The 25,265-nt window shown below is 36.1% G+C and overlaps 1 protein-coding gene across 4 annotated transcripts in view; it reads right to left on the bottom strand.

Annotated features, from left to right (window-relative positions):
• Positions 1–6,443: 6,443 nt before the first annotated feature.
• ARFIP1 (ADP ribosylation factor interacting protein 1) overlaps positions 6,444–25,265 on the bottom strand; it is a 195,913-nt gene continuing 177,091 nt past the window's right edge. For all 4 annotated transcript variants that reach the window (XM_037830835.1, XM_037830834.1, XM_037830832.1 and 1 more), the window contains one exon: positions 6,444–8,296. In XM_037830835.1, the coding sequence (XP_037686763.1) occupies positions 8,141–8,296 (156 nt within the window). In that variant the 3' untranslated portion in view covers positions 6,444–8,140. The remainder of the gene's footprint in view (positions 8,297–25,265) is intronic.

Genomic DNA, 25,265 nt, shown 5'->3' with positions numbered 1-25,265 from the left:
GAGGCGACTATAAGGATAAAAAGATATTATAATAATAAAAAATCACCAGACTAGAAATTAAATTAAGCATGAAGTTTTTCTTCATCAGGAGGTCTCAGTTCACCACTAGCAAAGAGAAATTCACATAAAAATGAGCTACAAGGACTAAACAGAAATAGCTCTTCCTAGAATAAATGAAGGTCAGTGTTGAGGTCACCAGCAAGGAAGTCTGGGGCAGCTTACACTGAAGCTACTTGTGTTTGGGGGAAAAAAGACTTGTTTTCATTGCTTTACTCATGAGCACAAGTAGTGGCTCCAAAAGCATTAAAAATCTGAAGACAGCACAACAGTCTTTTATTATGTCATTGTATTTTTTTTTTAAAAGGACAAAGGGGCAAGTTAGAACCCAAGCCTGCTATGAAGCTCTAATACTCTACTTTCCCTTTCCTTGTGAGTTTAGGCAAGGGTTCCTATATTAAGTTTTCTTTCAATGGTATTAGACTTATCATAGCTGTTCATTTCTAACTTCTATTTTCTCTCACTTTTTGACTGGCTTAATTGGAGGAAAATGCTAACTAAAATTCATGAAGAAAATACATCCAACCTCAATAAAGTTTAGGGAAAAAAAGATATTCAAGTTATTTTTTAAAGGACTATCATAGGAAGTCTAAATGAGTTAAAGGTCTGCCCTTCTCAGGTGGTCAACACCAGTCCAAGAAGAAATTGTTAGTACACACGTCAGAGACTATTTGAACCTCTTCAGGGTGTTAGTGGAATCAGGTGATGAAAGTCAACATGGGTAAGTCATTCAGCAAATACTCATGACTGTTTAAACTCACGCATATTTTTTCAACTCACTTGATGTACCATGATTATATAGTAACCACTGCCATGGTAAAAACTCATTTCTCAAAACATGGCTTTTTACTGCTTCTATTATTGATGTAAACTAGTTAGAAAATTTTAAACCATAGGATGTCCCTTATTTTTACCCCCAAGATAAGGGTGGGGGAGTAGGAGACAATGAATTTGAGAACAATGTAAACATCCAATACTTTTTTGGGGGATACTTTAAAGATTTAAGCTATTTTATTAATTTAAGGAGGGCAAATTAGGGAAAACTTGGTCAGCTCATATTTTGGTTTGAAAAATAAGTTGTTAAAAATTACCAATGTACAAATGTAATTTAAGCAGTCTAGATTATAAGAATACATGAAACACAAGGCAACTAAATTTTAAGAACTCTGGTAGTACAGAATAGTAACATATACTTATTTACAAGAAGAGAGCGTGAAATTGAGACAGAAAAAAACAGCGATATTAAGCCAAAAATAAAGTTAGTATGTACATTTTTGGACTTCACTTCCCTTAGAGTTTCAAACAGCTATTTACAAATCATCAATTTGTAAATGAGCTGAGGAGGAAAAGGAAAAAGAGCATCTAGTTTAGTGAATACAGTACCTGTAGTTTTCCTACATGGACTCTTTTTTTTTATCTTAAGTCTCATAATCTAAGCTGTTTCTGCTTCCTCAGTTGTCCTGTTTCTATAATCTTTACTGATAAACAGAAAACTGTTCAAATTTACTTTTTTATTACTTCCTGGGTTTCCAAATACAAACCAATTCCTTTCACATGCTAGAGGAGGGACCCTGTTATCTGCAGGAGTGAGGCAAGTTGGTGCCATTGGCCTTACCAAAAAAAGCTCCCTAACTGCCTCCCCGATGCAAGAGGGAACGGCCTTTAGCACAATCCTACCTGCATTTCTGGACCCAATATCCTAGGTGGCTTTCTGTTTTTTAATTACATATTTATTATGAAAAAAATTTCAAAGAAAAGTTTTGAGAATAGTACAATGAAACACCACATACCCACCCGCCTATTTCAACAATTAATATTTTGCCATATTTACGTTAAGACATCTTTCCTTCCTTTTCTTTCTCTCCTGCAGCTCTCTCTACATGTATGTGGGTATATACAAACATATGTATTTTTACTGAACATTTAAAAAAGTAAACTGCAGACACCATGTTCACTTCACCTTTAAATACTTCAGGCATGCATTTCCTAAGAAGGACATTCCCCTATATTACAATATATCATACTTTAAATAAAAAAAATTAACAAAAGTCCCTATTAGCATCACACACACAAACTACTCAGTTGTCCCCTGAATATCTTATATAGTTAATTGTTTTGAACCATGATCTTAAGTCTCTTATAACAGTATCTATAATTTTTATTTTTTTGTGGCTGACTTTTCTGAAAAGACTGAGCCAATTATCCTGTAGAGTGTCCCAGATTCTGGATTTGTCCAATTGATTCCTCATGGTGTCTTTTAACTTGTTCCTTAATGCCCTGTATTTTCTGTACATTGGATGTTGAGGCAAAAGGTTTGTTTAGATTCAGGTTAAACAATTGCAGCAGGTATACCTCATAAATGAGGTTGCATAATTTCCATTGCGTTATATCTGGAGCCACATGACATTAGGTTGTTAGTGATGCCAAAGTTGATCATTTGGGTAAGATGGTGACAGCCAAATCTCTTCTTATCAGTGGTACTTATTTGCTTTTCAAATTGAGTAATATGTGGGGTAATTCCTTGGCACTATGGAAATATTGTTTTCCTTCAACATAATGAAATTAGCATCCATTGTTGATCTTCTGTGTGAATCAGTTATTTTAGTGGGGGTGTCAAAAGAGTGATTTTTCTAATTCTGTCACTCTATACATTTATTAACTGGTCATTCTTTTGTAAACATCTTAGTACCTTAGGTAACACTCCAACAATAATTTGTAACTCAAATGAAACAGCAGTGAAACCACTACTTTTCTGCATTTGAATTTTGGATTTAAAAAAACACACATTTTTATTACATGGCTCACTTAAGCTAAAATCTATGCAAGAAGTTGGAAATATAAGGTGAGCCAAACAGCTTATACTGTGTCTTTTTCCTAGAGCTTTGACTCTAGCCATAATAAGTTTATATTCTTCAAATGAAAGAATTATAATAATGTGTCTAAACTTCAGGAAGTTTTTCATAAAAAGCTTCCTAATGTAGAATTTAGGGGGACAGTAAAAGTAAAGAAGCATATATAATTTCTATTCAGTACTTGATTCATTAAAGTACAACTTCATAATTTAAAGCTCTTCAGGAATACTGACAGGATTGAAAAGTTACCTTCCCGGTGACAGTGTGATTGTGAAAACCTTGTGGATCACACTCCCTTTTTCCAGTGTATGGATGGATGAGTAGAAAAATGGGGACAAAAAGTAATGAAAAATAGGGTGGGATGGGGGGATGATTTCGGTGTTCTTTTTTACTTTTCTTATTTTTATTCTTTCTGATATAAGGAAAATGTTCAAAAAATAGATTGGGGTGATGAATGCACAACTATATGAGGGTACTATGAACAGTTGATTGTACACCACAGATGATTGTATGTTATGTGAATATATCTCAATAAAACTGAAAAAAAAAGTTACCTTCCCTCCCCTCTCCTTACCACATAATGCCCTCTCAGCATTTGAAAAAAAAAGTTTTACAGTAAGTTTGCTTTTTTTAAGCAGAATATCAATAACCAAGACCAGAGATACAGTAAAGACTTAAATGGTTTACATTTTTCTTCCTTATGTGCGTCCATGTCAGCTGGGTGTACATTTCACGCCTCAGATATTTACATAAACATATACCTGCACCAAAAGCAAAGCTACTTGAAAGTCTAAGCCATGGAAAGTTACTTTTGTCTAAGATCAACAAAATGGCATTTTGTTCCTCCTTCATCTTTCTCATGAATCAACAATGGTGAAAGTGAATAACAGTTGCAGAAATCTAGAACTTCAGCATCAAAATCTTGGACAGAGGATGCTTATGGCAAAGCCTAGTTTGAGCCTAAACAAAACAAACTGTGGTTTTGTTTTTTTGTGGAACAGTTTTATTTGTAAAAACGTCACTAAAATTCCCAGATCTAAAAGCATATCAACCATTTAACTGCACAGAAATAAAGTTAGGGCTCTGAGTGGGTCTAATTTCTCTTCTTTATATGATAGTCTCTCCTTCCAAATCAGTTAACACCAGAATAACAAATAGTTCTCATTTAATATACATAAACTACTAACAGGCAATTTTTATTTCACAAAAACAAAGTTGAACTTCTTAGTTTCCTGTATATTTCCACTTGGCAATTTATTATCAAGGCCCATTTATGCCAGGAAACCTGTTGAGCAGGAAACCATCAAGTGGGAAAATATAACAGAATTTAATGAAAGTTCTCAAAAAAAGGAAAGTTGTTTGCATTGCCATTCTATTTTAACAGGTCTTGCTATATTTAAAATTAGTGAAGGACCTTATGCCCCATAGAAAACTTTGCACTAATGCAGAACGGTAACTGGCCTTTTAATAAAAAATAGCCTACTCACAACTGGACTGTCTTGGCCAATAAAATTTAAAATCTAAAATTTTGTAATCTTACAAGGGGAATCAGATTTTTTAAAAGTCTAAATTTGGTTAGAATTTAGTGATACAGGATCTCAACTCTCCTAGGCAGCTGAAAGGGTCAAGAAAAGAGCTACTGGCAAAAGATATTTAGGATTATAGATACGAAATACAGGTGTTCTAAACAGTACTTCACAAAAATTAGCACAAATTACATATAAATGTTGCACTGAACTAGCAATTTATATAATCTGCTTTTTTTTTTTTTTATACCTATGGCCATGTTTTCTGAAGGCTAATGTAACAGCATAAAAGACTGGGCACATTTTGAGGTAGATACATTATTCTTCAAATTAACAGTCCCATGAATCAAAAGAAACTTACCTTTAACTTTTTTTGATACTTTATATAGCACTTTCCAGGTTAATGCGATTTCTTTTGGAGAATACTAAGCTAAAGAGTAGTGGGTAGAAAGGACAAACATCTTAAACATCTTATATACTTTAAAATGTACTTAATATGAATCCATTTGGGGGGTGGATGGATTTTGTTTTTAAAACTGAGAAGACATTTGATACATATAATACTTAACTTTTGTAGAAGAAATTTGACACATTTGACACATTGATTTAATTACGCAGTGAAAAAGCAGGATTTAAGGGGGTGGAATTCATGTATTTAGTTGTAAATACTCATCTGTTATTTGGAGATGGAGATTGGATAAGTCTCACATGTATTTTTGGGCCTTGATATCTTTACCTGCAAATAAAGGTGTTAAACAGATAATTTCTAAGGAAACTTCTGTTGTTCACACTCTATGAAGTGCCAGCAACATTATCAGTGTGTTTTAAACATGGAAAAGGTGCCTCTTAAAGGTCTCGATTTCAGCTAAAATGCTTCTGCAAGCCCAGGTTCTTCCTAGACCCTAAGATTTGTGAGCTTTGGGACGAAGAGTTCAAATTCACAGGTCAGCTTTTTCGTGCATTTTTCTTCTTGAAAATTTCCATTTTAATGAGAGAAAAGTCAGCCATTCCCTCCACCACCTACATCTTACAACTCCCTAAATCTTGATTGCTCACCTCTTATCTTCTTGGCAGTTTTCCCCTTTCCACCCTAAACATCTTTAAGGTGATGTTCTGCTGATTATATGCATTCTTTCCATTTATGTGTACTGGCTTTAAAAATATACTCAACAGGCACTTGTATAAGCTGCTATCAGTGGTGTCAATTGGCACAATTTTGCTTGAGAGCAAATTGGCACTATATAACAAAGTCTTAAAAGTGTGTTTATACTTTGAGAGCCCATTTTCACTTCTAGGAATATAACCTAAGGGAATAATGAGATAAGAGTGCAAAGATGAATGCATGCATGTTAATAGGTATTCAAAGCACAGCTATGATATAAAATAACTGGTAACTACAGTACCTAACTTCAGGGGATTCACTGAGTAAATGTGGTTCACACTGTATTTATTGACTTGGGAAGATATTTATTATCTTCAACAAGGAAAGATGCTTACTTCTATTGAAGTATGTACTTTTATAAAGATATACATGGAAAAACCTGTAAGGATACACCACTAAAAAACTGTGATTTATGTTGTCTCCAGTGGTGGGTGACTTTTTATTCCTTATTAATTTTCTAATTTTTCTCTACAGAGAACATGAATTACTTTCCTAACAAAGCAAAAGTGCCACTGGCTGATATGCTAATTTACTAATATCTTTTGTATATGTTCCTGCTACTCAGATCACTGATATTTTAAATTTATTCTGAGAGGTCATCTATCCAATACAGCTTTTTAATTCCTGCAACTGTTATTAAAATGTGGTAGGAGTGTCATGTCAGGACGTGTTCAGCTTCCAAAAGAGATTCCAATTGAGGGAAAAGGATAACTTATAAAGATAAAACAATTATAAATGACAGAAGCTTAATTTTTTGTTGTTTTTCAAGTTTGGAGAAGACAAATCACATGACTTCAGAATATCCAAATAGTTGCTTCTTATTTTAAACTAGGAAGAGCCAGAGAAACAAGATATGGCAGCAAACACTTTTAATAAGAGTACAAAATTCACACCAGAGGCACATTCTGGGGAATGTAAATGAACTATATCACAAGTAGTAATTCTTCTGGAAGAATAAAATAAGGCTCTCTCAGAATACAAATATACAGGAAGGAATGATTTAAAATAGGTTTAAGATTTACAATCCCATTACATTGTATTAAGCACTGAAAACAGGTATATTAATTAAAAAGCCAGCTAAAAGGCATTTGAACATATATAACAAATCTTACAGTCCACAAAGTTCATGTATAACAGTAATTTTAAGTACTTCATTTCAACACAAAAGAAATGAACAGATGAAAAGATAACTCTCAAAATATTAATTTATGTCTATAATAAAAATTAAGAGAACTTTACATTGAATAGGATTACATTACTGAAAGAACCACACAGCAGACAATCCAACCATATGACATATAATCAACACTGCTCAGCAACTAAAACCCCACTGGCCTTTCCAAAATCCTTTTTTCCTGGTACCAATGCACTGTCGTACATTACCTTTTCAATACCTAAATGAAAAACTGCCCCACTTTTTCCATTCCTCAAAAGGAATAAAGAAAAAACAAAAAAGCAAACTCAAAAGTTGATTTCATCATAAACTTCACATGTGGTTTAATGAGCACAAAGAAACCCAACATTTATACACAGTGCTTTTTTCCAAGGAAGGAACAGACACATCAAACATTATCTGAAAGGGGTTTCTTTATGGGTTGTGTACATTGGTTGAATGAGAATTACTGTATCTGAGAAGGCACATATTTGTGATTTAAGGCTTAAACGGTGTAGTTAGGTTTGGAAAGTTAATGAAAGCTGTCTAGGAATTCACGTTTACCCCAAAACTAGCTTCCTAAGTACAGATTTCTACTCTAGAAACCATTGAGAATCTTTATCCCAAGTCTACCTGTTAAAAAAAATTTTTTTTCTTAAGCAGGTTTCATTATGAATCAAAAGAAATTGCTAACATAAATGCCCAATAACTTTGGGTAATGCAAATTCATAAGCTTAAAAGCCTCACATAAATGACAATGTGTTTCCTGCATCTGTAAAAAAAAGTTTAAACAAACTTACACTGGTACAGATTCATTTTTAAAAAGTTATTTGCCACAACTCCACAAACCATTCATTAGAGCTGCTGCCTCTGCATGGATGCTGCAGGAACAGAATACAATTTTACTTTGCAAAATAGTTTCTTTTCTCTTTAAGACAATACATGAAAATGAAACTCTTAAAGATGTTTAATATATTCTTATATAAAATATCTGATGTTGATACAAATCATGTAAACCTCCCTTTGGAAAAGTTACAACTGGCCCTCATTTCCAGGACCGAAACCCTCAAATTTTTATCTTGTCAGTGCAAATCTACATTAGATGTTTTCAAACTACAGAAATATCCACCAACCCTCACGATACAAAAGGATTTCTCAAAAAAGAAAATTGTGTCCAGATTATAGAAATTATGTTTACATTAAAGCCACCCACTTTCCCATCAAATTTAATAGTTCAATTGTAAAAGTATGAAAAAGGGAAAAATTAAAGCTGTCTGTGCACAAATCATTACAATGGTTGTCACCCCTCCCCACTTCCCCCAACTCTGCCTACTTCTTATTAGGTTTGTTTAGAAATAGAACAAGGTGACTTTTTTTTCCCCAGGTGTGATTACTGTTCTTCAAGCCAAGAAGGGGCATCCACTCCAGGGGTTTTCAATTTGATATGGAACTGTTTAAGTGTCTGTTCAAGCTGCTTCTGATTCCCGGCAAAGTAAGCGGCAATGGCGTTGTGGAAAAGGACCAGCTGATTGTGCAACACTTTAACCTGTGGATACGGCAGAGTTATAAGAGCAAGCATTAACACCAATGACATGACACCATGACCACGAAATATAAGCTGAATATCACATGCCTTAATTAAACAGTGCATCTCTTCTCAAGAAAGGCTGTTTTAATAATGATAAGTATTGTATATACTTCAATTGTACATTGCCATGCAGGGCCATCTTTTTTGATGACTTAACACCCTTCCCCATTTAAAGAGAAAGAAAAAAAATTTAACAGTAAGTCAGTTTAAGAAGCTCAACTGTTAATCATTTTCAGACATACTAAGGGCATTAATGAAAAATATCATTAAATTCCCTTCCAAACTAAGCATATTCAAAAATCACGTGAGCTATCACAGATGGAAAATTATATATAATTGCTATATGACATACACCTTTACCATGTATGGGCATCATTAAGACTAGGCTTTATGTAAAACTGAGTAGACTGGAAACTTTTAAATATTGGTAAAGTGGCAGCCAAGTGTTGCCCAGAAATCCAATTTGCTTAAAGCTCATATGACTCTCAGTTATTTTCAATTGCTATTTTTTTTAACAAAGTAACACTACCTCCATGAATCTTTAAGACATCAGCAAAGCATCACAAAGATTTATGAATAAAGTTGTTTTCTGAGGTCTTAATTATAAACGAAAAATGTTCAACAAGAAAGTATAAGATACATTGATTTATCCATCCCATGCAATATTATTTATCATTAAAACTGAGGTTTAAAAATATTTAATGATGTGAAATGTCTAAAATATGATGCTAGGTGAAAAAGTAGGATAAAAATTTTTATATACGGTATGACCTCAATGTTCACTCTGTTACACACACACACTTCTCTCTCTAGCCATTTTTCATTTGTGTCTACTTTTACAAAGGAAATTATACAAATATATTTATGTTGGTTACTTTTATTTGTAAAGCCTTTATTTTAAAAATAAAATACTGTAAAAATAAAGCATGCTCAAGATTATAAAATTTAAGCAGTACTGAAGAGTGCAATTGTTTGTAAAGCAAAAGTCTCCTGATCCTCTTTACACACTTAATCCCCTCCCAGCCCACCCCAGAGAGAATCTTTAACATTTTATTGTGTGTCCTTTGAGGTATTATATATATATATACACACATATATACATATATTTTAAAAACACAAATGGATTATATCATGCACACTTTCAGTAACTTCTTCTTAACTTAAAATATCTTCTTTTTTTATTCCATTCATTTATTCATTCAACAAATATTTTAAGTGCCTTCTATCTTACTGTTCTAGGTGTTGGGGAAACAGACAAAAACCCCTTCCTTTACGGAGCTTACATTTTTGGGGGCAGGGGAATGGAGACAAACAAGAAATAAAATAAAGAAGTAAAACACATTGTAAATTAGATTATGGTAAGTGCTGTGGAGAAAAATAGAACATGAAAATTATTATTGGTGGTAAAGGGGACATACAAATATAATTTTGGTTTTCAAAGAAAGCCTCACTAAGAAGCTGACATTTAAGTTAAAAATTTAAGGAATCAAAATTTGCAAAGAAGGAAATGATGAGTACATCTGTGATGGGCTGCTGGGAAAGCATTCTCGGCACAGGGAGAAAAGAAAGAGCAAGGAAGAGTACTGGAAGAGTCTAGGACATCAAGCATGCCTGTGTGTCTGAGCTGAGTGGGCAGATGAGGTCCGAGAGGTAAAAGGTGTGCAGGCTGTGGGGAGCCCTGCATGTCACAGCAACCGTTTGCCTTTTTTTTTTTTCTGCAATTATATTCCTGGGGATCTTTATTCCAGGGATCTCAGTTTATATACTCTTAGAGGTAGGGAAATCAGAAAGCACAGAGCAGGAGAGGGGGCATAAGAGAGAGGCTCATTTCACTTCCTTTGGGGCTTTGTACAGGAATTTTTTTTTTTTTTTTTTGCAATTAGAACTCCAAACAGACAATAATTGCTAATGTTGTATTTCCCTTTGTCAGTATATTCAAGACTGTTACACCATATTTGGAGAGTCAGTTTCAAGCTTGTTTTAATAATTCTCCTTTACTCTGAGCAGAGGATAGTCTGTTCCCAGCTAGGGATGAGGTCAAAAGCTAGATAGAATTCTGTAGCCCTAACCAAGGCAGGTTTTCCCACAAGAGATCTTTGCAGTTTAGCTCTGGCATCTTCTTCCTAGGTCCCCTATCTAGACACTGCAAGGCAGTGGTGCATGTGAGAAACTTGCAAAAGCCATGGAAGGGGAGGGAAACAACTTGCAAGGAGGCCTCAAGCAGAAAGCATCTCCCACTTCTTTAATGGCATCAGTTATGTGGAGAGCTTCTGAGAAAGTCTGGTTTTCAGAACTCGTTACCTGTAAAGCCCTGAGCAGCTGGATGTGCCATAATTTTGAGAAGGCTCTTGTATGACGGGCATCCAGAGGGCAGACACATGAGGGTGGGGGGTGGGAGGAGAACTGATGGATTCTATCTGAGGAAGAATGATGGGAGGAAGGAAAGAATAAAGAAATAGAGCTGAAAAAAAAGAGCTAGGAAAATATGGCACTGGATGGAAGTGAGAACATGCACAAAAAAAGGAACCATAAAATAACAAACATGGCTCATGGGGCAGGGTGGAGCAGCAGCGGCCAGGTGTCCTGTAGCATATGACCTCAATAAGAAAGTTTCATAAACCCCAGCTCTGCCTGGAGTCTCTGCTTCCAGAACACCAAACTAGCTGAACAGAGTTCTCAGAAAATTCCAGAATATTAGGCTGGTAAAATGGGCCAACATACAGAAAAGAATGGCTGCAAGGAGGCTAGGTGTTGTCCTGCAATACCCTTCTTCTGTGGATGCCACCAGCTCTGGGGGTCAGGTTAACCATTTGCCTTTTACTCTAAGTGAAATGGGAAGCCTTTAGAGGGTTCTGAGCAGAGTGGTAATATGATCCACTTCACATTTTAATAGGTCCACTCCAATGGCTAGGATGAGAATATACCTGGGGGGAGGGTGCTTGTCAAGGTAGAAATGTTTTCTAGTTTTAGTTAATAGCAACAATTCCCAAAACAAACTCTATACTCTCAGGGAAAAATGATTTTTTCCCTAAAAGTTACTACAGGGCAAAACCATAGTAGGTGAAACTGAGAATCCTGATAAAAAAGAATAATAGCATCTGCTAAGGTATAGTTTGAAAGTAAAATTTCAAAAACATGTTACCAAAATGTATAGTACGATTTCATTTCTATTTTTAAAAGCATGAGTATGTGCACATGTGCACAGAAAATATACTGAAGGACAGTTACTCACTTGAGAGTCATTTAGAATAGTGGTTAAGAGCACATGCTCCGGAACCTTGTGCAAGTCACCTACTACTGGGCATACCTTGCAGGTGACTGGAAGGTGGGCAATTTTTAAAAAACTTACCGCCGGATGGAGAATGGACTGGAAGAGGGTGAGGGCAGAAGTTAAGAGGCTTTGCAGCAGTCCAGGTAAGAGCTGTCAGTAGTTTGGACTAGGGGATTGACAGTGGGTAAGGTGAGAAATGAATATATTTTGGTAGAAGAGCTGAGAGTAGGTAGTTTTTAATGAAGGAATCATGAATGATTTATGTTCTTTATACTTTCTTATATGAACTGAAACCTTTTAAACAATAAGCATACATTTTATAATCAGAAAGACTTACATTAATAAAAGGGCAATATTTCAGTAAAGGACACTAATATAGTTCACTACAATTTGCAAGCAATATTAAACTATATGAAGACTAGACAGAATTTAAATCTGGTTTCATTTGTGATTTTAATCAGCATTTAATTAAGTTAAATGAAACACCAACAACCCACTGCAACCTCTATCATTTTCAAACATCTGGGACATCCTCACTTGACCAGATGATTTAGTATGAACAGTGATATCATGAAGGAACCAACAAAGCTTCTTCGCTGAAAAAGAATCTCCCGAGTCTGTTTTTATAAAATGGTTTGGAATCGTACAGGGTACTGTACAGTGTGTGTTCCACACATAATCATGTAAGAATGAAGATGGAAGAGTATAATGTGTCCATGTGGGGTGGCACTGCTGCTGGCAAAAAGGAATTAACTTTTTTGTCTCCCATTCTGACACTGGAAGATGTCATCAGTTGAGAATAAAATCACAGAATTTGTTAACAAGAAGTATCCTCCTCATGGATTACTACATTCAACCCTCTGGTTTTACCTATAAGGAACAAAGACACAAGAAAGTGTTAAGTGATTTGTTCTGTGTGCATGATGAGTGAGTAGCAGTCAGGACTAAAAACCAAGCCTTGTTACTCTTTGCCCAGTGCATTCTCTCCTGCACAACTCTGCCTCTGAATGCGGTACAGTCCAAACTGCAAGAGAAATCTGGTTGAAGAAGCAAAGCCACAATTTTTAGACTCAATCAGGATAACTATTCTAACTGGTGTACTGCTGGACTAGCACTTCCGGATTCATTCCTCTTCCATACAGCTGCATACAAACTAACACTCTTCTGAACAGCAACAGAAAAGAAAAGAAAAAAAAGAAAAAAGAGCTGAGCTCAGAGGTTAGCAGGCACCTCCAGTAACACCCAAGGCCAAACTCGCATACTTTGATTTGATATTGTTTAAGCAGAGATCAAGGCCTGAATCACAGCTCAGTGCAGTCACACTGTAAACACAACACTGTCAGAGTCCTCTTAATTTCAGTGAAGTATTCACCCATATTGTGAACTTTTTATGGGAAAAGGAAAAAATTCAAGTGTCTTTGATGGTATGACAGCCAATAATCAACTGGTGAAGATATAAATATGATCTCTCTCCTGTAACCCACACATATTGATACTTCAGGGAATAAACATCTTAAGCCTTGAGAACAAGCTGGGTTAACCTTGTAACTATTCAAACCTTTAGGGCATCTGGCACTGCTGATTCCCCCCAAAATTCTTTAAAACAAAAGAAATTTTTCCTCTTCCTCTGAGAGGTAAGAACATTTCTGGCAAGAATATGGTTTAAGGGGACCAAAAAGCACGAAACGATGAAAACTAAAAAGTGTCTACAATCTAAAAGAGGTACATCTTGAATTTGTCTGGTTAGATATTTAAGGCCTGCAAACCTTTCCAAATGAAAACCTTTGGTGCCAAATACAAGGATGATAAAAAAAACATTTAACATTTACTATGTGTTAGGCACTGTACTAGGGATATAATGATAAATAAGGAATGGCAGCAGAAAATGGTGATTGGCAGGATAAATGGGTAGTAAAAATATACTGAGTTAACTTTTTAAAGAAGGGTGCTTGTTGGGATTTTTTTGTTTTTCAAGAAAGGCTGAAAGAAAGCATTGGGATAGGAGAACTCTGGGGATACACACACACACACACATACACACACACACCGGCTAGAGCAAATGATGAGCAACCTCAACTTGGAGGCAATTACTAGGGGAACAGGGTAATTGTAGGAAAGGTGGTGTGCCAGTTTCAATGTATTATGTCCCCCAGAAAAGTCATATTCTTTGATGCAGTCTTGTGGGGCAGACGTTTTGGTGTTGATTAGATTTGCATGGAAATGCGCCCCACCCAACTGTATGTAATAACTCTGATGAGATATTTGCATGGAGGCGTGGCTCTACCCATTCAGGGCGGGCCTTGATCAGTGGAGGCATATAAATGAGCTAATGGGCAGAGGCAATTCAGTGCAGCTATGAGTGATGTTCTGCAGAGGAGCTACAGCCAAGAGGGACACTTTGAAGAAAGTACAGGAGCTGCAGATGAGAGACAGTTTGAAGACGGCTGTTGAAAGCAGACTCTTGCTCCAGAGAAGCCAAGAGAGGAACACTGAAAGAAGACGGATATCCCAAGTGCAACTACGAGTGACATTTTGAGGAACTGCAGCCTAGAGAGGAACGTCCTTGGAGAAAGCCATTTTGAAACCAGAACTTTGGAGCAGATGCCAGCCACATGCCTTCCCAGCTAACAGAGGTCTTCTGGACACCATTGGCCATCCTCCAGCGAAGGTACCCAATTGCTCATGTGTTTACCTTGGATACTTTATGGCCTGAAGACTGTAACTGTGTAACCAAATAAACCCCCCTTTATAAAAGCCAATCCATCTCTGGTGTTTTGCATTCCAGCAGCATTAGCAAACTAGAACAGGTAGGTTTCAAGAGGCAATTTAGAAGGTGAGGGAAAGATTCTATAGTGGTGAACTGTAACAATAATGGTCTCCAATGAATCATCTCTCTCAGCATGCACACCCTTGTGTAGTCTCCTCTACAATGAAAATGAGCTTGGCCATGTAACATTAGACAATGATGCCTGATAAGCAAGAGCTTGCTCTCTTGAACTACTGCCACCACCTTGGGAAGAAGCCCAGTCTAGTCTTCTCTGGGATGAAATTCTACTGGGAGAGAGGCCCAGTCATTCCAGCTGTGCCCAGTGCCCAGCAGGGCCCCCAGCTGAAAGTGAAACCAGCAGAAGAACCAACCTAGCTAACCAAAGGAATTGTGAGAAATAATAAAGAGTTGTTCATCTAAACTACCAAGTTTCAGGTTTGTTATGCAGCAAAGAGGTACATCTATGAAAAGAGAGCAGGGGAAGAACAGGTTTGGGAGGAGGAAAGACTAAGCTGGATAAGAAGTAAAGGAAGTAAAGGAAAAGAAGACTTGTACCTACAGAGGATAGGAATGGGGGTGGGTTGTGATCCATGGGGAAAACGAGAGAGGAAGAAACTACAGAGTAGAGATTCAAACAAGAGAAGCAAAAATGCCACCTACCAACCCTAAGTTCTAACTACAGTTTTGGAATATATATGATATAGTATCTTTGAAAACTTTTATGTCCAACTTTCTGGGAAGATCTCATTCCTGCATTAGGCATAATTTGACTCTGGTTGTAAGCCTAGCCTTCTCAATTTTGTATCTGTTATTCATTCAGTTCCTTACTAAATATCCCCATTACCAGTGATGTCCCTTTTATGGAATGTAGCAGATGGAGCTTTGGAATCATCAGGCATGTGTTCCCATCTTAGCTGTACCACTTCCCAGATGTCCTTGTGACACCAGGCACAGGTGACTTTTAACTTCATTAGTTGATGTCTTTATCTGTTTATCAAGGACACCACTACCAAACTGAATTTGTAGGGTTGTTGTGAGGGTTAAAAATGAAATGAGCACACTTTCTCACACACAGTAAGTACTTACTGAATTTGAGTAAAATCTAAATTTACCTATTTGACAGTCAAATCTCCAAACTGCACTGATTTTTCTTAGTAAAATAAAATTTCATTTGGAACTCAATGATTTGGAACTTGTGAGAAGATAGGAACTAATGCGAAGTTTAGCACAATGAAAAAAGGTGTGCATGAAGCAAGTAAACTTTGCTTAAAAAAAAAGATTGCAGGGGAATAGTTGGTTTATCAACACCAACTGCCTTAACATGCCCTTCAACCCAAGGACAGAAAACAGCCAGGGATGCTGCAGAAGGAATTAATTTCAGGTGAACTTTTTTTTTTTTTTTTTCTGCTTCACTGTTTTAAGTTTTTTTTTTTAAATTCAATTTTATTGAGATATATTCACAAATTATATAATTATCCACACTGTACAATCAGTTGTTTATAGTATCATTATATAGATGTGCATTCATCACAATTACTTTTTGAACATTTTCATTACCACACACAAAAAGAATAAGAATAAAAATTAGAGTAAAAAAGAACACCTGGAAAATCCCATTCCCCCATCACTCCCCATTATTCATTTACTTCTTGTCCTCATTTTTCTACTCGTCTGTCCATACCCTGGATAAAAGGATTTGGAGCCAGAGGGTTTTCAAAATCACATGTCACACCATGTAAGCTACATAGTTATACAATAATCTTCAAGAATCAAGGCTACTGTGTTGCAGTTTAACAGTTTCAGGTATATCCTTCTAGCTATTCCAATGTACTAAAAACTAAAAAGGAATATCTGGTACATAAGAATAACTTCCAGAATGACCTCTTGATCCCATTTGAAATCTCTCAGCCACTGCAACTTTATTTTGTTTCATTTCTCTTCCCCCTTTGGATCAAGAAGGCTTTCTCAATCCAATAATGCTGGGTCCAGGCTCATTCCTGGGAGACATATCCCACATTGCCAGGGAGATTTACACCTTTAGGAGTCATGCCCCATGTAGGGAGGAGGGCAGTGTTTACCTGCAAAGTTAGCTTAGAGAGAGGGGCCATAACAGATGAACTTTTAAGGATTCCCTTCCAATTCTGATTCTGTGCTTCTAAAATGAAAACATTTTCTCAAGCACCACAGAAGCACTTGATTTCTTTCAATTTATTCACTGGTCAGTGCCATTCAAGTTAACAGCATTACATATAAAAATTTTTAAAGTATTTTTAATATAGACTTTTTGCTAATTCATATTGGCCTTTTTTCTCTATATCTAGATAGAAAAGTTTTACTCTGCAATCAGTTTTTTTAATCTTCATTTTATTGAGATATATTCACATACCATGCAGTCATACAAAACAAATCATACATTCAATTGTTCACAGTACCATTACATAGTTGTACATTCATCACCTAATCAATCTCTGACACCTTCATTACCACACACACAAAAATAACAACAATAATAATTAAAGTGAAAAAGAGCAATTAAAGTAAAAAAGAACACTGGGTACCTTTGTCTGTCTGTTTCCTTCCCCTATTTTTCTACTCATCCATCCATAAACTAGACAAAGGGGAGTGTGGTCCTTATGGCTTTCCAAATCCCATTGTCACTCCTCATAAGCTACATTTTTATACAACTGTCTTCGAGATTCATGGGTTCTGGGTTGTAGTTTGATAGTTTCAGGTATCTACTGCCAGCTACCCCAATTCTTTGGAACCTAAAAAGGGTTGTCTAAATTGTGCGTAAGAGTGCCCACCAGAGTGACCTCTCGGCTCCTTTTGGAATCTCTCTGCTACTGAAGCTTATTTCATTTCCTTTCACATGCCCCTTTTGGTCAAGAAGATGTTCTCCGTCCCACGATGCCAGGTCTACATTCCTCCCCGGGAGTCATATTCCACGTTGCCAGGGAGATTCACTCCCCTGGGTGTCTGATCCCACGTAGAGGGGCACGGCAGTGATTTCACCTGCCAAGTTGGCTTAGCTAGAGAGAGAGGGCCACATCTGAGCAACAAAGAGGCATTCGGGAGGAGGCTCTTAGGCACAATTATAGGGAGGCCTAGCCTCTCCTTTCTGCAATCACTTTTAAGATAAGCTTTAATGTTACAAACTGATTTGCAAAGTATCTATTAAGAAAAGTACAAATCTATTCTAATTAAAGCCATAAGCAGGGTTTGCCTTACATGGGTGGAGTTTAATTTCCACCCATGGAATACTATGCAGCAGTAAGAAGGAACAAGTTCCTGAAACATATGGCAACATGAATGAACCCTGAAGCTCTAATTCTGAATGAAATAAGACAAACACAAAAGGAGAGATATTCATGTTACCACTTCTATGAACTCTCTGAACAATGTAAAATCAACGTCTTATGATATAGAATATTGGGGACCTAGTGATAGACAGTAGCTAGTGAGGGGGAATGATGATCTAATATGTTCAGATATGTTAATGATGGTGAATTCAACAGTATGGTAATGGTTAGGGGTGACGATTGTTTGTTAATGGGATTATATGTATAAGAACTGTATTGAAGGCGAATAGGATTGAAAGGGGTTGTTTAAAGGCATGTTTCCCACAGATGAGCACCACAATTATAGACAGGTGCTTCCATGATATATTGTTAAGGTATGACACTAGCACAGAAAGGTGACAACAGAAGGGAATACGGGAAAAATCTACATGTTGCATACTAGGGACTATAATTAATAGGAATACTATACTAATACTACACAAATACTAGGGACAAATAATTAAGGGCTGATGAGCTATGAGTTATTTTGTGTCATGAGAACTGTTTAAAATGGAGAATGATGAGGATTGTACAACTAAGTGATGATAATGTGAGATACGGTTGGATTATTGAGAACATAACATATGCTACGTGAATTTAGGAACCCCCTACTTTATAAGTCAAGCCCTTGATCTTGAGGCTTGCTCAGGTGAAATTTACGGATGTAAAGAGGAGGCTAAGCCAACCTATAATTATGCCTAGGAGTCACCTCCAGAGAACCTCTTTTGTTGCTCAAATGTGGACTCTCTCTCTCTAAACCTAAATCTGCAAATAATTCATCACCCTCCCCCTGACATGGGACAGGAACCTCACGGATGAATGAGTCTTCCTGGCAATGTGGGACACAGAGTCCAGGAATGATTCTGACCCTGGCATGGAGGGACTGAGAATGCCTTTTTGACCGAAAGGGGGAAAACAAAGGCAATAAAATATGGTTTCAGTTGCTGAGAGAATTCAAATAGAGTCAAGAGGCTGTCCTGGAAGTTACACCTATGTAAGCTTCACTTAGATATGCCAAATGACCACAGTATGATAAGCCGAAGTCAACAGTAGTTCTGAAAACCTTAGAGAATACCCGGATCCCTATCTGAGACTCTATAAAAAGTTTCACTCACTAAGTTTATTCTTCAAAAACTTAAATCCTTCAGAGAACTCCTATGCCAGCTAAGTCCCAAAACCTAGAGGCAATAGCCTCTTCAAGAACATCAACTAGATGTGTCCCCTTTGCTCATAAAGTTGACAACCCTTTTCAACATGAACAAGTTAGGGTGGTCACTGCCTAGAAATCCCTGAAGATGGGAAAGTGATTAAACTAGAGGAAGGGGTAGCAATAGACAAGATGGAATTTAACAAAGGATTACAAAGACTAAATCTTTATATAATTTTCTTTTTCTTAATTGCTAGGGTATTAGAATGGCTACAAGAAAAGAACTGAAATAGTGGAACTGTAATACATAGCATCCTTTGAAATTTGTTCTATAGCTACGTATTATATTGTATTTGAAAGCGATCACCTTTTTGTATGTGTATTTCACAATAAGGAAATAACCGAAATTATGGTACTATAATTTGTAACAACTTTGGAAATTTCCTATGTAACTAGTTGTTAAATCATATTTTGAAAGATATTACCTTTTTATATATATGTTATATTTTACATTAAGGAAATAACTGAAAATGTGGAACTGTAACCTATAATATTCTTTGAACTTTACTAACTACTGGTTAAATTGCACTTGGAAAGTTATCACTTCTGTGTATATATGTTATATTCTACAATAAAAAAAATAATAATAAAAAGAAAAGCACAAATCTATTCTAATTAAAGCTAAAAGTGGGGTTCACCTTACCTGGGTGGAGTTTAATTTCAGGAGCAAATCTTTCTCCTGCAAGATGCTGCCAATCAAAATTATAGCTAACAAAAAATTAAGTAAAATTATAGCTAGCTCTTAATTGAGTCCTATTTACATGAAGATGTTTTCTAAAACTAAGCTGTTCCCAGTCATCTCCGTTAGTGTGAAGAGTTTCAGATCTCTTCTGGAAAACAGGTTGTCAGGGTTGGTCAAAGCTGAGCGCTTAAGGGCAAGGTTTGGCAGAGGGTGGAAAAGCCCTGCATGACCTCAGAAATGAAAGACTTTCTTAAATAAGGATAAAAAGAATAATAAATTTTAAAGGAAAAGACTGATAAATTACACATTAAAATTTGTCACTTCTATTCATCAAAAGAAAGTGAAAAGACAAGCTACAAACTGGGAAAAGATACTTGCATTACATATAACTGACAAAAGATGTATATCTAGAAAATGAGAAGACCCCTCCAAATAAAAAATAACCCAATTTTTAAAAAGAGCAAATGACTGGATGGGCATTTCACAGAAGAGGGAAAAAAGAATGGACAATAAACATATGAAGAGATACCCAGTCTCATTGAAAAACAGGAAGATAGGAAAACGCAACTTAAAACTATGATGGTATGCCAATTTATACATTCCACATTAGGAAAACTTAAAACAAGGAGAACTCATAATGTTGCCTGGCATACAGATTTGTTCAAGTACTTCTGAAAACAACCTGACATTCTCTAGTAAAATGAAAAATGCCTATTTTGTATGGAACAACAATTTAACTAAGACTCTACCCTAGAGAAACTTGCACGTGTCCCAGGAGGCACGAACAATTGTGTTCACAGCAGCACTGTTTTTTTAAAAAATTTTTATTTTAGTAACATACATACAACCTAAAATTCCCCGCTTTAACCAGGTATATAATTCAGATATATAATTCAGTGGTGTTAATTACATTCATGATGTTGAGCAGCACTATTTATAGCATAAACAAGAAAACAAATCAAAATTTTTATTTACAGGAGAATGGATAAATAAATTGGGGTCTCTTCATGTAATGGGGATATATGCAGCAATGAAAATGAAAAACTGCAGCTACGTGCATCAACATGGATGACTCAAAAGTATCAGGTGGAGGAAAATAAAACATTGCAGAAAAATATCCACTGCAGGATTTCATTTATATGAACTTAAAAAACATGCATATATGTTCAGAAGACAGAGCAATAGATGATGGATGATAGGAAGGGAGGGAGAGAGGGAGGGAAAGAGAAATAGCGGTGTGACAGCAAGTTAAAGTTGGTGGATTGGGGTGTTGGGGGAAGGGGGTCAGGGTATGCCGGAGTTCTGTGTATGGGGTTTGTATTGTTTTTGCAACTGTTCCTATAACTTTGAATTTATTTCAAAATAAAATTAAAACAAAACATGCATAACTGAGTGATATAATCATATATGGTAAAAATATAAAGCAAACCTAGAGGAATAACAAATAAAATTCAGAAAAGGGGTTATGGAGAGAGGCAAAGAGGGAGGATGAGCTAAAGGGAAAAAGCTCAAGAGGCTTCAAAAGTATTAATAATGTTTTGTTTTTTAACCTGGTTGATGTGAACATGGCTATTTGTTGTTGCTATTGTTACTCATTAAATCTTGTCTGTATGTTAAACATTATTTTGCATGTATTAAACATAAATAAAATTATTTTAAAAAGAGAAAGAAAGACTGTGAAAGATAGTCTGACCATATTATAACTTTGTTGAGGACCTGCTTTGTTCACAAGGTTCTTATGACCTGCAAACATCCCCATTTTAGATTAAGAGAAAAAAAATGTTACTTACACTCATTCATCCAATAAATATTACTGCAGGCTTGTTCTATGTCAGGCACTACTCCAGCAGCTATGAATGCCAACAACCAAAAAAAAAAAACAAACATCTCTGCTCTCAAGAAACTTATATTCTATTGAGGGAAGAAAGTGAAACAAGGTAAGCAAAATATACAATGTGTTAGATGGTGATAAGTGTTATGAAGAAAAATAAAGACAGGTATAGGGAATATGACTTGTGTATATGAGGGAAGGAGTTGAAATTTAAATAGGAAGGCTAGGAAAGGTCTCACTGAAGTGATACTTGAATCAAGACTTAAAGGAAGTGTAGAATGAGCTTTAAGATATCGGAGGAAGAACATTCCAAACAGAGGACACAGCAAGTACCAAGGTCCTGAGGTGGGGTGTGTGCTTGGTGTGTCTGAGGAACAGCAAGGAAGGCTGCTGTGAGGGGGAGAGTGGCATGAGACGTGGCCAAACATAGGTAATGGGGGGCTAGATCGTGTAAGAACTTGGATGTCATTGTAAAAACTCTGGCTCTCTCTGAGTGAGATGAGAAGTTGTTAGAAAGTTCTGAGCAGAAAAATGATAATATCTGACTTGACTTCAGAAAGTCTGGAAGGGTGGAAGTAGGGAGACCTGTTAGAATGTTGTGGCAATAATCCAGGTGAGATGATGGTTTCTTGGACTAGCATGGTAACAAGGGAGGTGATAAGAAGAGGATGAATTCTTAATATATTTTGAAAATGGGGCTGACAGGATTTGCCAACAGATCAAGATGTGGGTTGTGAGAGAAAAAGAGAAAGATGATGTCAAGACTTTTGCCCCGAGAAAATGAAAGAAAGAAGTTGCCATATTCTGAAATGACAAACACGGTGAGTTAGGCATGTTTGGGGGAGGGGGAAAAGTGAATATCCAGAGCTCAGTTTTTTTTTTTTTTTTTAAATTAAATTCAGTTTTCTTGAAATACATTCACATACCATACAATCATCCATGGTGTACAATCAACTGTTCACAGTACCATCATATAGTTATGTATTTATCACCCCAATCTATTTTTGAACATTTTCCTTACATCAGAAAGAATCAGAATAAAAATAAAAAATAAGAGTACAAAAGACCACCAAATCATCCCCCCCATCCCATCCTATTTTTCATTTAGTTTTTGTCCCCATTTTTCTACTCATCCACCCATACACTAGATAAAGGGAGTGTGATCCACAAGGTTTTCACAATCACACTGTCACCCCTTGAAATCTACATTGTTATACTACCATCTTCAGGAGTCCAGACTACTGGGTTGGAGTTTGATAGTTTCAGGTATTTACTTCTAGCTATTCCAATATATTAAAACCTAAGAGGTGTTATCTATATAGTGCATAAGAATATCCACCTGAGTGACCTTTCGACTCCATTTGAAATCTCTCAGCCACTGAAACTTTATTTCGTTCATTTTGCATCCCCCTTTCGGTCAAGGAGATATTCTCAATCCCACGCTGCCAGGTCCAGGTTCATCTCTGGGAGTCATATCCTGTGTTGCCAGGGAGATTTACACCCCTGGGAGTCAGGTCTCACGTGGGGGGAGGGTAGTGGATTCACCTGCCGAGTTGGCTTACAGAGCTCAGTTTTGAACAAGTTAAGTTTGAGACGCCTTTCAGACATCGACATGGAAATGCAAAATAGGCAACTGTATTTTTGAGACTGGCATTCAGGATAGCGGCCTGGGTTGGAGATGTAATTTGAGACATCAACATACAGATTATACTTAAAGCCACATGACTAGATAAGCTGAGGGAGTGGGTGGACAGAAAAGCCAAGAGATCCAAGGATTAAGTCATGAAAAATAAACCTTGACCCTTATACCTCACACCACATAAATTTTAACTCAAAGAGGATCATAGGCCTAAACGTAAGAGCTAAAACTATAAAACTTCTAGAAGAAAACGTAGGAGAAAATCTTAATGACTTTGGGTTTTGCAAATATTTTTAAATAGTATACACAAAGCATAAATTTAACAGAAAACAATCAATAATTGGACTTCATCAAAATTATATTTCACTCTTCATAAAAACCAGTTACGAAATGAAAAGGTAAACCAAAGATTGGCAGAAAATATTTGCACAACCTGTATTAGACAAAGAACACAATTTCAGAATACATAAAGAATTCTTAGAAATGAACAAGATAAACAACCCAATTAAAAAATGGGCAAAAGATGTGAACACTTCACCAAAACAAACAAACAAACAAACAAAAACCCATACAGATGGCAAATAAGTCCATGAAAAGAAGCACAACATTTTTAGTTGTTAGGGAAATTAAAATTAAAACCATAGGGAGATATCACTACAAATCTGTTAGAATGGCTAAAATTAAAAAGACTGACCATACCTTGCTGGTGAGGATGAGGAGCCACTGGAACTCCTGGTGGGACTATTAATGGTACAACCATCTTGGAAAACAGTTCGTCAATTTCTTAAAAAGTTAAACATGCACCTACCATACAACTCAGCAATTCCACTCCTAGGTGTTTATACAAAGTATGTGTCTATACAAAGACCTGTATATGTATGTTCATAGTAGCTTTATTTCTAATTGCCTAAAACTAGAAAGAATCCAAATGTGTATCAAAAAGTGGAAAGATAAACCAATTGTGGTATATCCATACAGTACTACTCGGCAATAAAAAGAAATGAACTGACGTGCAAAAATGTATGAGCGGCAAAAACATTACACACAGTGGAAGAAACCAGAAGAAAAGAGTACAGCTGTTCGATTCCATTTACATAAAATTTAGAAGATACAAACTATTCTATAGTGAAAGACAGCAAATCAGTGGTTGCCTGGGGATGAGAGTTTGGACAACAAAGGGGCTTGAGGAAACTTTTGGGAGGTGATGGATACATATATTCACTATCTTCATATGGTAATGGTTTCACAGGTGAAAGCATAGGTCAAAACTCATCAAATTGTACACTTTTTAAATGTGTGCAGCTATTGCACATCAATTATACCTCAATAAAGCTGTGGAAAAAATATTCACCTTTGTTTACTGTAGAGTCTGAGGTAAGAGACTTCAGAAAATTCACGGAAAGCTCATATCTATCCCTAAAATACAATGCTACAACCCTTACAAACTGATAGGTTGATAATTTTGACTTTCTGCAAAGCACACTAAGGTAAAGTTTCCTCCTCTTCACTTTCCAGATAAGAAAGAATGCAAATTTACCACAAACAGGTCATTTATTAATTTCATACTTGTTCTGTGCATTAGGGTAGATAATCTTTTCCCTTGCCTTTAGAGACTCTTGTTAACTGCAGAAGGAAGCTGGTATAGTTGAAGGAGAATAAATGAATTAGGAAAACTGGGCTTAATTCCAATATTTTTTTTCTCACAAGTTTACTGTATGAACTCTCAGTTGCAAAATGAAGAAACTGGAATTAAGATAATTTTTAAAGCTCCTTTCTACTAAAATTTTCTGGGAAAGTATTTGCTTTTTAAATAAAGGCATACATATATTCGGAAACTCAAAATGGTTCTAAAAAAGCCTTTTGTGCTGAAATGCCTTCTTTCAATAGAATAACATTATTTCTATTAAATACAGAAACTGGCTCCTCTTTTAGAGATTAGATCCAACTAAATGTTAATATACTAGTTTATAAACCAGTCCATTAATTAAATATTCCCCTCTATGTGGAGTTTATATTCTTATGGTTTTCTTACTGGTAATGTACCTCGATCACAAGGTAATTCTCCACCTTGTTCTAATACTAATATTATTCGACCAATTTTCTTGTTTTCCTATTTCAGATGATCCTTGACTCCTGGAATTACAGTTAGGCCAACTAAGTGACTTCTGTATTTTTAGTGTGAAAGTCTAATT

This window comes from Choloepus didactylus, chromosome 3, assembly GCF_015220235.1.
Source record: "Choloepus didactylus isolate mChoDid1 chromosome 3, mChoDid1.pri, whole genome shotgun sequence".
Taxonomy (NCBI): domain Eukaryota; kingdom Metazoa; phylum Chordata; class Mammalia; order Pilosa; family Megalonychidae; genus Choloepus; species Choloepus didactylus.
Note: the sequence above shows the minus strand (reverse complement) of the source record. Positions and strands in the feature narration are given on the sequence as shown.